The following is a 16,676-nucleotide window of genomic DNA, read 5'->3' as shown; positions in this document are numbered from 1 at the left end:
CCAAAGGATACCAGAACTTTTTAGATATACTTCCCTATGGCAGCCTTTGCTTTTTATTCCCAACTTTTCTTTTTTCAAAGTCACATTGTCATTGTCATCACATGGTCATGCAGATGAGACTGCCCTTGCTTGTGTGTTCAAGGATGCGCTAACATCTGAGTTGCCTGCTGAAAAGAGTTGCATCTTCAAGCTATTAATACTGAATAAAATCCACATGACAAACATTATGCCAACATAAGCATTGTGAGATAGATTAAGTGAATATGATCACTTCTTACACTACAGAGATCTGGCACTAAACTCTAAAATGTCAGATGGTAGAGCAATATAAAGTGATGTGATGTAATTTTGGCATAAATCAAAGGCTACAAATTGTTTTAGATTGCTTATCTTAAAGTTATAAATCTTAAGATTTCAGTTCTGGTTTATTTAGCAACTCCCTGGTAGAACATCTTTAAAAAAAAGTCCATTTGCCAAGATGATGACATCTTTATATCTGTGTAATTTCACTTGCACTGTCACTCTTTAAAAATGCCCAGGACCTCCTCTCTTCCAGCTCCCAAGAACCAGCAGCAAAAAGGAATTACAGCCCTCAAAAGTATTTATTTCACACATTTGTTTAGGGACATTTTGGCTCCAGAGTGGGTTAACAGCAAAATAACAAACAAAAGGGAACTAAATTAATCAACCTGAAATTGGCTGCTTAAAACAAAGATAAACCCAAATACAAACGTATTAAACGCCTAACTCAGAAGAAACAGAAGAAAAGAGATTAACAAAAATGCTACCCACCCCTCTGGATCCTAGTACTATTTATAATATTTTACAAAGGGGTAGTTCATGACATATGGGCTAGCTGGCTGGCTGGCTGATTGGTTGGGTGGCTGGCTGGTTAGTGAAGTGAATACAAGAGAGCCCACAGGAGCAGAGGGAAGCCAGCCTTTAAACTTCAAGGTCTTACGCTGGATCTGCCTGGAACAACCTACACACTCAATCACAATCACTCACACGGCCAATCAGAGAGGCTCACCTGCAGCCCATTACACAGAGCCACCACGGCAGGTTCCCCAGAGAGAGAGAGAGATCTATAGGGTAAATACAGAGAGGGGTTAAACCACATAATACACAAATACACCAATGTTAACTATACGACCTCTGGGTTATAACAGTCATTACATGACATACAGGTATGTGCAAATATTGCGTGGTAATGTGCGCATGCAAGTTCTTGCATGTACTATTGTCTAGTACATGTATGGGTTATTTTATGTGAATCAAATGCCATCCGTATCCAGTGCAGAAAGACTCTGCCACTGACAATGCAAACTACTATATAGAGAGGTAACTAATGAATGTCATCCCATTTGATGGGAATAGCAGAATAAATTACAGCCATAAATAATCAAAAATTTGGTTTGATGAAAACCTTGAGGATTATAACTTGACGGGTTTGGCATAATTACATTGCTAATAGGTTTGACTATAAATGTGTATTCTTCTCTCCCACTGTGTGTGTCTTTCAGCTGCTGTCAGACAGCCAGATCAACATGGTGAAGGTAGTGAACTCAGTGAGCGATGCTCTTAATGCCATGCAGAAGGAGAACGTGGGCCTGAAGGCACGTGTCAAGGCCGACTTGCAGAGGGCACCTGTCAGAGGGGCCCGTTTCAAGGGCTGCTCCAATGGTAAGAGAAATGAGCTTTGGCTTGACTATATGTATATGTACCTGTCTGACAGATTATATGACATCTTTATAGATTTGTCTGTCTGATATTCAATTTGTCCCTCCGTCACTGTATGTATAATTCAGTCATCACTGGCAACCTACATGTTTGACCTTCTTCCATATATTCTGTTATGTGTTATTTCCCTCCGTTAGCCTGACTCCACTATTTTGTTAATTTATATTCCAGTGTGGTCAGTCTGTCATCCATCTTCCCACATATTCATTCAACCCAACCTCTCCTGGTGATATCAGTATGTTTTTCTCGGCCACATCTCATCCACATTATCCAGTGGCCTTGCAAGAGATGTGGAATTTTTTTTTACTGTACATGAGAAATGGCTTGCATGTCAACTGGGATGTGTGGCTTAGAGGCAGAGAAGGACCTGAGGCATCATCCCATTGGAAGGCTTTAAACCAGGCACAGTATACCCAATGGCATTCCCCTGTTGAATTTTCCTCGCATAGGTAGCCAAGGAGCACAGAGTGAAGGCCGCTCATGTACAATACACAGCATACAATAACAGAGTTATGACAGAGAGTATGAGAGGCACAAAGGTTGTGAATGTGGTAGATGTTTTATAAATCTGCAGACATGAAGGCATAGGCATGTAAGAAGACTGTGACATAGAAGAGCAGAGGTATAACAGAGGCATATTTGCAAGACTTTTGTTTTACTTTTACTCTAAGGGACTGAAATTCTTTACATGACTTATTGGGTCTTTTATTAAAAGCTACTGAACAATTAGCAAGCACCCCTGGTATTTATCAGCTGTTGTTTCCTAAAACCTTTTACCTGCTCTAAAAGTGAAAGCTTAAACATGCTTCTGTCTTTTTGTGTGACTCTGCTCCGAAATGTTTTAAATATTAGAGGATCTCCTGGTTTCATACGGGGTGTAATGTGCATCTAATGCTCTGATTCTATATTATACACTCATTATATTTTTATTTCTATAAAGTCATTCACAGTTGCATCTTAAGTCTACCAAAAGTCAGATCAATACTTGTAAAATGAGGCCAATCAAAACTTTTCACTGAGAATTTACATTCAGTAGACTGGTAGAGGCTCTGTCCATGGTGCTGAACATCCGCAGTGGTGCATCAGTCATCTGTTTCACACAGTTTTATGCCTTTTCCTGCATATCTGAGGCAATCAGTAAACAACAATTTGAAACATGCCAGAATTTGAGGTGGCAATAAATTATAAATCAGTCAAAAGAGTAAATTATCCCCTGGATCTTTGCACAATTGTTATTTCAAAGTGGGTATTATAGCCCAATTGTGGAATAATTTCTTCAAGCTTTATTTTAATTTGTTGTCTCCTGGCTCTGTATTAATGGTAACAGCCACAGAGACAGAAAGAATATTGTTCCCCATTGCTAAGTTAATCATTAGACAGTTTATAAGCTGCATAGCATCCCCCCTCTGCATGCACAGTGTATGGGGAGAACACAATTACAAGACAACACCTCAAAATATGATGCAATGAGATGTGAAGAAACATTTTTCCGGCAAACTCTAAAGAGAAAATTAATATCATGTTTCAGAAGGAAATATTTATTCCAGGGCTATTGTTTTGCATTGTATTGGAAGATGTTTATTAGGGAAAAGTCAAAAGTTTCTGTAATAAGGGATACTTATGTAGGCGCTCTATGTCTTTTCAAACTCTCAAACTGTATGACATACTTAAGTGAGCATCCAGTTCATGGTTGTAATGATGATTACATCAGCCCTGTTGTGTTGTTATTGGAGTATGGCACATAGACTGCTCCTGTTCTCATTATTTCATATGGAGCCTCCTAGAGACAGGTGTCCTGTTCAGTCAGCTGTCTGTCAGGGTTCTTTAGTTGATTATTGATATTTTTCCTACATGAGCAGTTTTTCAATTTTCAGCAACTTCATTTCAAGATTCAAGATTCAAGATTCAAGATTTAGTTTATTGTCATTTTCTTGTATATTTGCATACACAAAAAAAGGAAATGTTGTTCCTCCCTGCCAACAGCAGTGCAACAACAACAGAAAGGATAAAGATATACTGTATATCTAAAAATTCCCTTTAAAAGAATGATAAAAACATGTAAATCCCAAGAGAAAAAACAAAAAACAAAAAAAAAGGAACGAGCAGTTAGCAGCACAGTGCATTAAAGTCTATTTAGAGAGAAAAGTACATGTCTCAGTTCAATGTGGACAGCTCTTGCATGTCAATGAGTGACCAGCACTGATGGGGGAGTTATATAATCCATTTTGCTGTCCAGAGAACATTAGGCAGCATGATTGTTGGAACTGCCAGTTTGTATGGGTAAACAGTTATCCGAGCTTGCACTCCTCTGCGTTTTCCCCGCTTCCACGTCCTGACGCAACACTTTCGATGTTTCCGGCGCAGCTCCAGGCAAGGCCGTGGTCTCCTTTTAGCCCATGGGCATAGCAGACCAAGCGCGCTCAGCTAGCTAGCTCTCAGCCAGTATTTCTCATAGCAAAAGTCTTTGTTATGAATGTCCAAAAGAAACTACTGTCAATGATAGACATTTCCCATATACTCCACACGATGACACAGATGTAGACGTAGACGATCTTGGTAACAGTGGCAGGTATCTGTTAGCAGTTGATAGCAAGCTAGTTGTTTTGTTTTAAAAAAATATATCCAAAGATGATATTTCCTCTTCTGTTCTTGCTGATTAATGCTGTTACCTCTTCTTTAAGAGTCTTTTCTGAAGATTATTTGAAGGTTATTTTGAAAAATGTCTCACTTTTTAGATCCAAGTTTGAGATGTATTCAGAAGCCCATCTCTGGTGCAGCCACTCTCTCTCATTCCAGAGTTGGAAAAAGAAGTCATATGTGTTTACTGAAACCAATACATTTTTAAAAGCCCTTTTTCAGTGAGTCTAATTTAAAACAAAATAAAAATACACATAAATTATTGAGATGAAAAATGTGTCTTTTTGGGGACATGTGGTTATTGAAATATGCAGACCTTTTCATTTGCCGTACAACACAGATTCAGTGACAGCACAAAGAACTGTGGGATACATTTCATACTGGAGAAGATTTCTGAAAGAGATATGAGGGAACAGCAGTGAATAAATATGCCCTTGTTTACTTTGTCCGCCATTTAAAGTGGGCATTCGAGAGATTTCCCTGTTTATATCAGGGGAAGACAACATAAAGAAAAATTACATTTGAAACCAAAGTCAACACTTGTTCTTGATGTTAATTCTTTCCATGGTGCTGGATCTGTTAAGCATTCAAGGCCTTCCCTTTGATTTATATGTCAAATGTGTATATGATATATAGAATATTTTGAACATTCTTAAAACAGCATCAATTGATCTCATTCCTGCCCTTACAACTGAAATACCTGATCTGACATGTCATTATACTGTTTTGTGAGGAGGCAATAACAGCCTAATCTTAAGGCGAAAATGCCGTTGTCATGGCAGACATTCTCTCCTTTGTGGCTTTTGTGGATTTTTCATGAATGGTTAACTCATATCAATGAATAAAGTGATGCTTTAAAACACATGGCATATATATTTTGGATTATTTTAACAAACACTCAGATCCCCTGACCATTCCGATGGACGAATCCTGAGTAAAAGCTATAAATCTTTCATGATATTTTGACATGTAAACATAATATAATATCTCATGTTTACTTTAACACAGTTTAAACACAGATGATGTACTTTAACAATATGATTAATAGATTAAAATGTGCCATATGCTTCCTCCTTGCTTCACAGTTGGCTATGCTTGCTGAAAAAGGGGGTTCGGCTCTACTGCAGCCCACCTTAGATGATGTGGAACACTGTTATTGGTTTATAGACATCCAGTCAAATAAGTTTGTGTATTTGTCAGGTGACAGTAATATAGATCTAGACATCCTAGAAAAGTTATGTCCATTGGAATGATCAGGGGATCTGAACACGTTAAGGAATAACTTCTCTGTTGCTTGGTTTAAAATGATCACTACTTGAAATACTAGTATTTTTCATTTAAATATGCACTGAATGCTCTACATTCATTCTGTTTAAAGCATATGTATCTTAAAGCTATGTAAATGTCAGGGATAAGGCTATAGAACATTCAGACTGATTTACAAACCAGCATCAGGGTTCAGCACCACAGACAGAGCTTCTCATTTTCTCTCCAAGGTCTAAAGCACAGTTCTTTGAAAGCACTTTTACATGTAGTCTCTGTCTCTTTATGATGTGGTAATACATTTATTTTAAAAATCTGTCTCCGTCTTTACATGTGATACCGTGCGTGCTTCCACTCCTTTTGCTCCACAGAGCTACAGCCAGGACAAACTATATAACAAAGCAGCCAGTGGCAAGTCAGTGTTTCTGTAGAACATAGCCTTGACATTTTGTCAAAGACATCTTCACTGAACTAGAGAACAGAAAGAAAAACTATGAAAACATCAGTGCTGATCATAAATGATATATAGCAAATGAATCTTTTCTAAATGCCTGTGTATATTTATATAATGTAGTGGGATGCATTATGCTGAAAATGCAATATATTGTTGTGTTTATGAAAGCACTTATCTTTGTGTGGGTTACCTTGCTTTTGGCTGTTATCATTGTGGTGTTCAGACACCACCATCACAGCTTTCTCTTAAGAGTGGGATTGAGCTTGACTTTAAGGCAGGTTACAATGATACATGTGTAGATATTAAAGGAGATCAATATAATGATGTAATGGTTGCATTGTATGTGAAATCAGAAAAGTGTAGTGTTGGAGTCTATTACAGTACATCACAATGCGTATAAATAATTAGGATGTATATGCTACACCAATGGTACATTATGGTAATGGTACATGTACTGCTATCTCACATACATGTACTGTATGTTTCCATTTGTAAGTCTATGTTAATTCCGAAATAAGGTCAGGGTACTTGGTGCTGAGTATCTCATGTATTAACTGGTCACACTAGGCTAAAATTGTATGCACACATGCTAAACAGCACATTTTCAATTTTTTAATGGCTGTGTCTGCACAGCTGTGTGCATACGTGTCTAAGTAGGGAACACAACCATGAATATCTTTGACTGCCTGTCTGTCCCACTGCGCCTGTGAATATTTGAAGTATTCATCTCTGTACTGTTTGCATTGGATTCCCATAAGAGCATATTAGATTTTCAAAGTTATATGAATCCAAACCTGACAGCAGTGAAGCCTATCTCAGCTCTGGCTCCGAGCTGGATAAAACCACCATAGGAGTCCTACGTTTCAGTTCATGGACTGCATTCAACTTTGCTTTACTATTGCACAGTGGTTGTACCGCTTAAATTATTTACATGCTAAAGTCCATTTGTGTTGTCAGCAGTGGCAGTATGGGCTTTGCTTTTGGTAGATTATTATTATTTTTGCTACCACATTAATTATTCTATTTTATGATCATTGCATTTTAAAACTAAAGAAAGTCAAATCATAAATCAAATTTACATATCAGGACATATATTCATGGTTGGAAACAATTACAATGCTTGCTACTAAATTAGTAGTGTTAGCTGGAGATGCTAGTACAGTGAGCATTTAAAAGAGCCCCTACTGGTCAGTGCTTGTGATGTCAGTGTGACTTACGTTGAAGGGTTTATGTGACTGATGATTTTGTCGCCATTCACATGAGATCCCCTGAACAGTCCAATCCAACACTAACCACACACACTCACCCAAGCTATACACACATCGTAAGAAATGTCTATTTTAAAGGGATAAGTCTTGTGATATTAAAGACTTTTCTTATTGTCAGCTAATCCCATGAAAAGACAAACACCAACACTGAATGAATCCGACTAATAAGTATTGTCTTTGTAGCCAAATCCTGATATATGTAGCTCATTCTTCTGTGCCACAGTCCTCCAATGTTGTCCAAAATCTATTAAAAACACATCACTGTAGCACACTGTTGCACAGAGTGACAGGTTTCTTTATTACGATGAACATAGGCATTGTAGTATATTCAAGTCAAGCCCACATACACTTTCCTGCTGCCGAAAACACTCAAAATACTCTGCAAAAAAAAAAAAAAAAATGCACTATTTAGTCCTGTGTGAGCCATGTTTGCTTTAAACTTCAGTGTCCAGCTGTTTCACAAAATTATGTAGTCTTTTTTAAAATGAAAGTATATATCTGTGATCTGTTTTTAAAGATTTATATCTTAGTAGAAACCAGACCAAACATTTGAGAGATGGACTAATAAATTGTTGGTTTTGTTTTTTGTTTGGATGTAACAGTAATAAAAATATAGAACATCAGCCGTATCCTTTAACTGTCATCCAGCAAGGCGCTGTGTTGAGTTTCAGACTAATGGAACAATTATTTAAATTGGTGGGATTGCATGGTACCTGCAACAACAGCCCCGTTCCTTGTTTTAACAGACGGCTGTTTTCAGTCTGAATACCTGATAAAAGTCGGAATATCTCAGCCTCTGCTTCTTTCATTTTGACCATTCTTCTTTTTAATATGTGCATTGTGAATCCCCCGACTTTATGGCTATGCAATAGAACTGACTGAAGTCGTGACACATCATGTCCATCAGAGAGTCAGGTTACATGTTGTAGCGACCAGATTGCAATTTTTTAGTGCCAGAATATGCTTAACACAAGCCAAGCTAAGGAGAGATGTGATTCCAATGCACCTGCAGTGTCAGTACCATCGTGAGGGGGGTGCTTGAAAAAAATCTTGCTCCTGTAAGGGATCATTAAACTGAAAAACTTTGAAAGCTCTTGCTACAGAGGAGCAAATTCTTAAATAATGATGATAGTCTCTTTTTAATGTCCCATGGAACCTAGACAGCTTCAGTTTCCTTTAATGAAAAGAAGAAATGGGAAATGCTACCATTTATGTGTGATGATGATGATGAAAATCAGAGCTTATTAGTCAAGGCTTACAGGGAGAAAACGGAAAAGCTTCAGGGAGACCAAACATTTCATATCGTGTAGGGACTGTAAAAAATCTTGTATGGCCTTTTCAAGAACTCTCTTGGCTGTTTTAAATTCAGGGGTTTGACCCGGTGAAGGCTGGCATGCATAATCTATGACACTGTCCTCATCACAGAGTTCCTCTTCTGCTTCCCAGGGAATAGATTTTGTATCCCTTGTCGGTTTCACAGACACAGACAAGGGTGCTACTGTTCTGCTTTGCTGTAACTTACAAGCTTCCTGTCTCTGGGTCCGTGTTTCATCGGATAATCTGTTTTTTTCGTTTGAAACCAAAAACCAAAAAATGACAGAATCAGGGTTGTAGAATAGGTTATGTAACCTAGCCGACAACGAACAATAACTTTTAAAAAAAAGGCCTATTTATTCATTTATTTATTTCAAAAAGTGAAAAATGGAAGAAAATCAAAATTGGACTGTTTTTTGGTTTTCTCGTTTTCCGTTTTTTGACTCTGACAAACAACAAAACACGAAAAACAAAAACAAAAAAACAGCTCTTTGCTACTTTGTACTTTGTTTTTTCCATTTTTGTTTAAAACTGAACAAAACAAAACAAAAAAAAAATAGTATTTCCAGTTTTTCGTTTTTGGTTTCAAACAAAGAAACAGATTATCCAATGATATACGGACCTCTCTATCTCCTCAACTCTGCACTAACTCTTCCTGAATTCTCTCTGTTATATGCTCTCTCCACTCTTTCTGTCTCTTCGTCTGTGTAGTATCATTCAAATGTATATATCTCCTCACTCAGCCAAACTTCTTCCTCTCTGACTCTCATATGTCTGTTGTTTACCCTTTTTTTTTACTCCTACATATTATCTCAAATGTACTGTATATCTCTGTGCTATATATCTGTTTCTTCACCGTGGCATCACATCTGTGGCTTTCTGTCTTCATTTCAACCTACTTGCATTCAGTATCTTCTCACATTTTTTATCTTTGCTGCACTTAGACTCTGTTGTCTCACTGTGTCATCGCCCCCCACCCCACCCTCCAACCCCTATCCATCTCATCATCTATCTTTCTTGCATCTTCTCTCTAAACACAGCCGTTCTCTACCTCCTCATTGTTCTTTCCATCTTTTTTCGAGACTCATCCTTCTGGAAAACAATTCAGAAAATTGAGTAAAACCAGCACATTGGGGTTTTGACAAGATTTTGACAGGAAACAGAGCCACTCCTTCATGTTTACTGTACTTACGTGCCTCTCTAGTGCCTGGCTGTAGACAGAGTGTGACAAGTGTTATCTCATGTTTTCCTCATCTTCTCTTTATTACCGAGTTCACTTTACCGCCCTGAGCGTTCTTTCTCTTCGCAGCCGTACTGGACCTAATTTATTTCATGTCTCCCTACTTTCACCTCTCCCTAGGCTCACGTCCCCGTGACTGCGGTGATCTGTACGCCAGTGGTCAGAGAGAGGATGGCATCTATTCTGTGTTTCCTGTTCACCATCCCGCAGGCTTTCAGGTCTACTGTGACATGACCACAGACGGAGGAGGCTGGACAGTGAGTCAGAGGAAAATGCACACGCATGTATTACAGTGGAAACACATGCACAGGCGCAAACACAAAGCTTTTAAGCTGTATGGGTTTCCACCTAAAAATAGAAGCATTCACTCATTCGCAACATTTTCAGAAGGGGTCATAATCAAGATGAAAATGAAAAACCTGGGAAATGGAAAAGAACTTAAGGCCTTCTCACCAGGTTTGATTTTTACAAAAGCTGCTTTTACTGAATACCCAGAATAAGAGTGATTCACTCACTTTTTCTATCTGCAACATCGATTCCATCCACTCATGTCGGAGTCATCCACTCTGACACGAGGTTCTCTGCTGTTTTTGTGGGCACCTGCTGCGATCACAGTTGTACAGCCTTAGGAATTGTATGTATCAATCCGAAAAGGTCTCATCAAAGTTTTATCACAGAAGAGCGAGGAGATTTTAAGCGCAAGTTTTGAAGCGGACCTGTTTGAAAGCACTTTGAATTAGTCACATTTGAAGCGAGAATTCCAACAGTTAGAGTGCTGAAAGGAAAATGAATAAAAGAGCAGAGAGAGACAATGGGAGCGCATAAAACAGCAGCGAGACACAAAAAAAACTGAAATATATCCCATAAATTATGATGACATTTTTTTGTTTAGTAAGCAAAGTAAAAGGGGGCCACAATTGCAAGCGTAGTAATTCAAAAACTGGTGTAAGCTGTTACTGTGACAACTGATCACATAGCATAACTAGATTATGCAAATCTAATATATCTGTTGATGCTGAGATATCTTACTTGATATTTAGAGGTTATGACTTACAGTAGGCAACACGAAATGCACAGCCAGTTTATAAAAAGACAGCCTCCATTCCCTATGTGCAAACTAATTTGTCATTGTACTTCTAACTCGGAAAGCTGTTTTCATTAAACAGGGCTCTAGTTGTCTGACCTGCTTTTTTTTTTTTTTTTTGGTTTTGTAACTCTTGCATCCTTGTCTTCTCTGTAAGAATATTTTGAGAGGATTTCATATTCTAAAAAAGGTAACACAGAGGAGATTTTCTTTAAGCGTGTGTTTCTTTCCGTGATCAAACATCTGTCAGTCGCCTGGCCTTTCTAAAGTAAACATAGTTGTTTAAGTGAGACTGTATACTGGAAGCGCTGTGTCTTTTGGGAATGAGAGACGGCGAGGTGAACAAACATTGACACTGAGCTGTTTGAAGTTATATTTGGAAGTGTGGTTTAGATGTATTACACACACACACACACACATACTTACCGGTTAGAGCCATTTATTTCCCTTTGTTCTGAAGTGTACTGTAGCAGTCCTCGGGGATCGCAGAGCAGTTCTTAATAAAATACTAAGGCCTTACAACACTTAAAGAGTTTCAAATTTCTGCTAAATGTATCCATCAAAACTCTTTTTTACAGGTTGTGACACATTTTAGTAAAGAATGCAAAGGCTGATTTTGGAATCCGCTCAAAACCGTTCAAGGATTCAGTTTCTATCATGCAAACTACTGCAGATTGAATCAAAAATGTTCCACATCCATCTACTGCATTTAGTTATTTACACAAGTTATAAAATCAAATCCTCTTTTAGCTTCAGGGTATGATGCTGTCTTGTTGACAACATTTAGTTGGATATTTTAAAACTTTTTAAGATGGACATTTTAAAGCTCTCTCCCCTTGTGTGATTGATTTCTCCAACCTTCAAAGAGCTTCGCCGGCAATCTCTGGCTAAAAACACAAACACATGCAAATGTACAGTCTGTGATAACTGAAGACTAGTGCTAGCATTAATACTTCTTCAAGAATTTCATTGTCACTGCCAAACATTCTAAGAATAATAATGAGAAGCAGAAACAGCTAAGCTAAATATGACTTGAAGTATGCGTCCGTTGATGGTGTGATTATCACATTCTTCCCAGTTTTATGTTGCATGTCTACCAGAAACACATGCAGCACATATCAAACTTCAACTCAAGTAACTGTTACATTGACATGACAGGGAATATGTGTGTATATGTGTGTGTGTGCGCGCTTGTAAATTAGTGACTAGCTGTGTCAGATAGGCAAGGTCGTACCCTCCTATCATCAAATAAAGCAAGGCTGTCAGAGTGACAGAGTGCTTAGCGCAGCATGATGGAAGAGAGCTACATGCCAGCCTATCAGTGGGTAAATGCTCATATGTGTGTGTGTGTGTGAGAGAGAGAGTATGTGTGTGAGTGCATGAATTGATATTTGTGCCAAAGTGTGAGCGCCTACACAGAAATAGCTTGTGAGTGCAAGGCTTTCATATCAATCCGCACATCCCCCCCCCGCCCCCCCTCTCCAAAAGACTCCACACCCCTTTCACATGATGCACCAGTGTTAAGTAACTGCTCTCTGAATATTGTCCTATAAAAGGATTTACATAGCAGCTCAGATTGAAGTGATAATGTAGCAGTTACTTATCCTGCCTGGTGTGTTGAGCTGATTGTGATAATGCTTGAGGCTCATTAAGAGATCAGCATGGTGCAATCCAACAGGGGCAGGTAGAGAGACGGGATGCTTGGTGAGTTGAATGGCTTACTGTCTCTCTAACGGCTGAGCTTAAATAAGGAATGAGCCATATGCTGCCACCTCATTAGCATACCTTGACATACCATCGCACTGTTGCAGATACTGCTGCAGACTGACTGAGAGAGATGAGCAGGTTACTTAGAAAAAGGGAGGGAAGATAGGAGATACTCAGAAGAGACAGAGAAGCCAAAGGGCCTGATAGAAACATCAGAATCAGATGTGGAGAGAGAGAGAGAGAAATTGAGACACACTGATAAAAAGCACAATAGGAGAACAGCAATTTCATTTTTTTCCCCCCATACTCTAGATGCCTTAATTCAGATATGGCCAGTGATAAAATCTCTCTGTTCTATTGTATTTGCAGTAAAAAGGTAGCCCTTAGGGAACCTCTGGGATAATGCAGCTGTCTTAAGTAATGGTGACAGGAAGAGACTGGGGCTCAAGATTCAGATGTCAATCAGCAGAACTGTAGCATCAGTCAGTGATGACCTTTAGGAGCCTGTTTCTTCATATCTGATCATACGTCTCTATATAGAGTAAGTTTAGTAGAGCTCACCAAGGGATTTGTTTTGCATGTGTGGGCATGTTAATGTGTGGGTGCACATGCAGCGTTTATGGTTCTTTGTCACGACACCCGACAAAGTCTGCTTCAGTACTAAGAAAATGTCACAAAAAAATCCATCAGAGGCCATCAGATATTACAAAATGCAACCCATTTCTATTATCAAAGAACCTGTTTTCCATAATGCTCTGCATGATGCACAATCAAACAGTCCAAACCAACCCAACAACCACCCACAAATGCCACAGTTATTAACTTTATGATTGAAAAATTAGCTTTTAAAACCAGTCAGTCCTGGTACAGAACTAAAAACTGTATAATAGAACTGATAGGTATTTGTTTTTTTACATATATAGAGTACACACACACACACATAAATATATACATTTTTTTCTGAATAGTTTAAGCAGCAAGGAAGAGCAGTTTCCCCCAGGAATCAGATTCTTTTAAAACTAGCCTTTCAGAGAAAGAAAGAAGATGGATGTGGCAGGGAAAGAATATAGGAGACAAATGTACAGTTGAAGCTACAGTATGGTTCCTCAGCTCTGAGGTATAATGGAGTGGAGGGATAAGGAAGACAAATCTACAGTTTTGAGTATAGCTGTGGTACCCAGGTTTTCTTGGCTGTACTGTATGGATACAATGGAAAGGAAGAATATGAGGTGCTTGCACTGACTGCTGCTGCTGACATCACAGAAATTACATGAACATAGGGAAGAACATCCTCCAGGGCATAATGACTCATAGATCACTTATAAATGTGTCTATTTTTTCCCCTTTTCTTGTGTTAGACAAAACAAAAAAAAAAACAAGGGAAGCAACAGAGGTACCTAACAAAATCCCTGTTTGTCAATTAAGTCTAAGTCATTAGAGTCATTTAGTGTCTGTTCTGTGCACTGCATCGTAATAGTGATTTACAAAAAGAGCAGAGGAGAGAGATAAGTACAGGTTGATGTTGATAGTTGTCAGAGGAAATTGGTCAATATTTCTTCACTGCCATAACTCATGTCCTGGAGACTGTCTGACCACAGGGGTAGGAGCACTGATGGCAGATATGACATAAAAAGAAAAGAGCTGTCATTATTAGGCCCCACGCCCCTTCAAAACACACATACAAACACACCACGCGCTCTGCCTACCTCTACAGAATGAGCATATTGGACTGTACCAAATAACCTCTACACATCATCAAAGAAGCATTCATGTCAACATGCAGTAAATGAGATTTCATTTGTGTTTACAGACTCGTCCAGTCACACACACACAAATACTAAAATATGTATACACACAAGCCCCTTACTCAGATAAAGTAATCCTTTGGGCATGTGGTCTACCTGTTTCAGCGAAGAGAGATTTCAAATGCCATTTAAATACAGCCTCACGGCTTAGGGTAATGTCTTCTATTATTACTATTTTATTTGTTAAAAGGAAGGGACTAAAAATGACCACTGTATAAATAATGAATGAGAGTAGATATATCAGAGTGCAGTGTGAGTCTGCATTATCAAATGGTGCTTTTATCAGAAGCACTGCAATCACTCTCAAATATTCAATTCAGCTAAGAACTGAAATGTAAAAGTTTCAGATTGAATGTACGATTGTGTGCATGTTGTGCCACTCCTTTAGAGGCTCGGAGTGCCTTTAGAGCGTTTCAGAGTGTACAGTATAGGCTTTTCAGTATCTCTATCTGGCTCACAGGCTCTTCAATATTTCATCTCTGTTAGTTTATTGGTTTGGAAAAAAAATAAAATCCAGGATGGATGTTACTGCAGTTGTGTCTTATCTGTAAATGTTTTGTAAGGCAGCGAAATTGAAAACTTGGAAGTACGACTTAAAATCAAAATATTCAAAAAATATAATTATTGTCACATTCGGTGTATTTGATTGTGAGTTAATTCAGCTATTTATTGTTATCTTCATTTACTTTCCCTGACAAGGATGCAGACATATTTTTGGGCCTTCATCAACTGGCGTGAGGAGACAGTTTATTATGGTGCTGAGAGAGAGAGTACAAGCTGTCTACTGGTAGCATTATCACAAGTAGTGTCAGACATCTCCTTTAGGATATTAGTGCCATTAAGAAATTCATTCATGGGGAAAGGTTAGACAGCTGTGTGAGGGCTGCTGCAGTAACATTCACTGATTTTATATGTCCTGTCGGCTACACAGGGAGACTCACTGCTGATGCACGTGTATCATATGATTGGATATGTTATATCCAAGTATCATTGTTTTCCTGTTAAGATTTCAGGGACTACATTTACATAAACAAAAGTTACTTTGAAAGATCAGGTGTTATCAGTATAGCCTATGTGCTGTGTTAGCCAGATTACACATATTTTATATGCAGATGGTCAGAAATCAGACTTCTGCTCTGATTCTTACTACATTTTTAACCAGTGTAGGTGTGAAAAAATTGATGTATTCACATATTCTGTGCATGTTTTATTTATTTTGTAGCCACGCTAGCGGCATGGCTCTAGGGATGGCAATGTGCGTCAGTTGGTTGGTCTGCCACTTCAGTCCAGACTGAAATGTCAACTATCAGATGAATTGCGGTGAAATTTGCTACAGATATTCTATGCTTTCTTGAGGATTTATCCTTATTACTTTGGTAATCCTCTGACTTTTTGTATACACCACCATGAGGTTGACATGAGTGACGCATCTCAACATCTATTGGATGAAATGCCATGAAATTAGATTCAGACACTCATGTTCCCCTCGGGATGAATTACAGTAACCGCAATGATCTCTTTCCTTTTCCTCCATCATCTGGTCAAAATTTCACTTTGGTTGATCACCAGATATCTGCAAGACTAATGACATTCCCATTAGCCTCAGCTGCACTTTGTGTTTAGTGCTAATAAGCAAATGCTAGCATACTGACACTCTAAATTAAGATGGTGAACATGGGAAATGGTAAACATCACACCTACTAAACATCAGCATGTTAGCATTGCTATTGTGAGCATGTTAGCATGCTGATATTAGCATTTGGCTCAAAGCACCACTGATAAGCTGATGTCAGTTGTGGAGACTGAATTATTTAGTGGTTAACAGAGTTAAAAATGATTATTTTGGATGTAATTGCATGTTAGTTGTGATCTTTCCTTTTATCCTGCTATCAGTCTGATACCTTTCCTGCCCTGTGTCTTCTACCTGCACTGTGCTTTAGCAAAGCATCTCTCACTCATTTTTTAAGTTACGTTACAACCAGTTCACTCATTGGCAATAACAAACGATTAACACATATAAATTGCTTCACAATTCTTTCATATAGTCCCTTTAATCCTATAACCCAATATGGAAAACCAGGTTTCTTGTTTATATTATGTTTGAAAAATCAGGTTACTGCAAAAAGCTGGGAAATAATCTTTTTTACTTAAGTACATGCAAATG

The 16,676-nt window shown here is 38.4% G+C and overlaps 1 protein-coding gene across 2 annotated transcripts in view; it reads left to right on the top strand.

Annotated features, from left to right (window-relative positions):
• fibcd1b (fibrinogen C domain containing 1b) overlaps positions 1 to 16,676 on the top strand; it is a 118,149-nt gene that overhangs the window by 48,602 nt on the left and 52,871 nt on the right. For both annotated transcript variants that reach the window (XM_067574654.1, XM_067574653.1), the window contains 2 exons: positions 1,524 to 1,683; positions 10,037 to 10,173. In XM_067574654.1, the coding sequence (XP_067430755.1) occupies positions 1,524 to 1,683; positions 10,037 to 10,173 (297 nt within the window). The remainder of the gene's footprint in view (positions 1 to 1,523; positions 1,684 to 10,036; positions 10,174 to 16,676) is intronic.

Source organism: Thunnus thynnus, chromosome 19 (genome assembly GCF_963924715.1).
Source record: "Thunnus thynnus chromosome 19, fThuThy2.1, whole genome shotgun sequence".
NCBI lineage: Eukaryota > Metazoa > Chordata > Actinopteri > Scombriformes > Scombridae > Thunnus > Thunnus thynnus.
The sequence above is the reverse complement of the archived record's forward strand: the minus strand, read 5'-3'. Positions and strand labels throughout refer to the sequence as shown.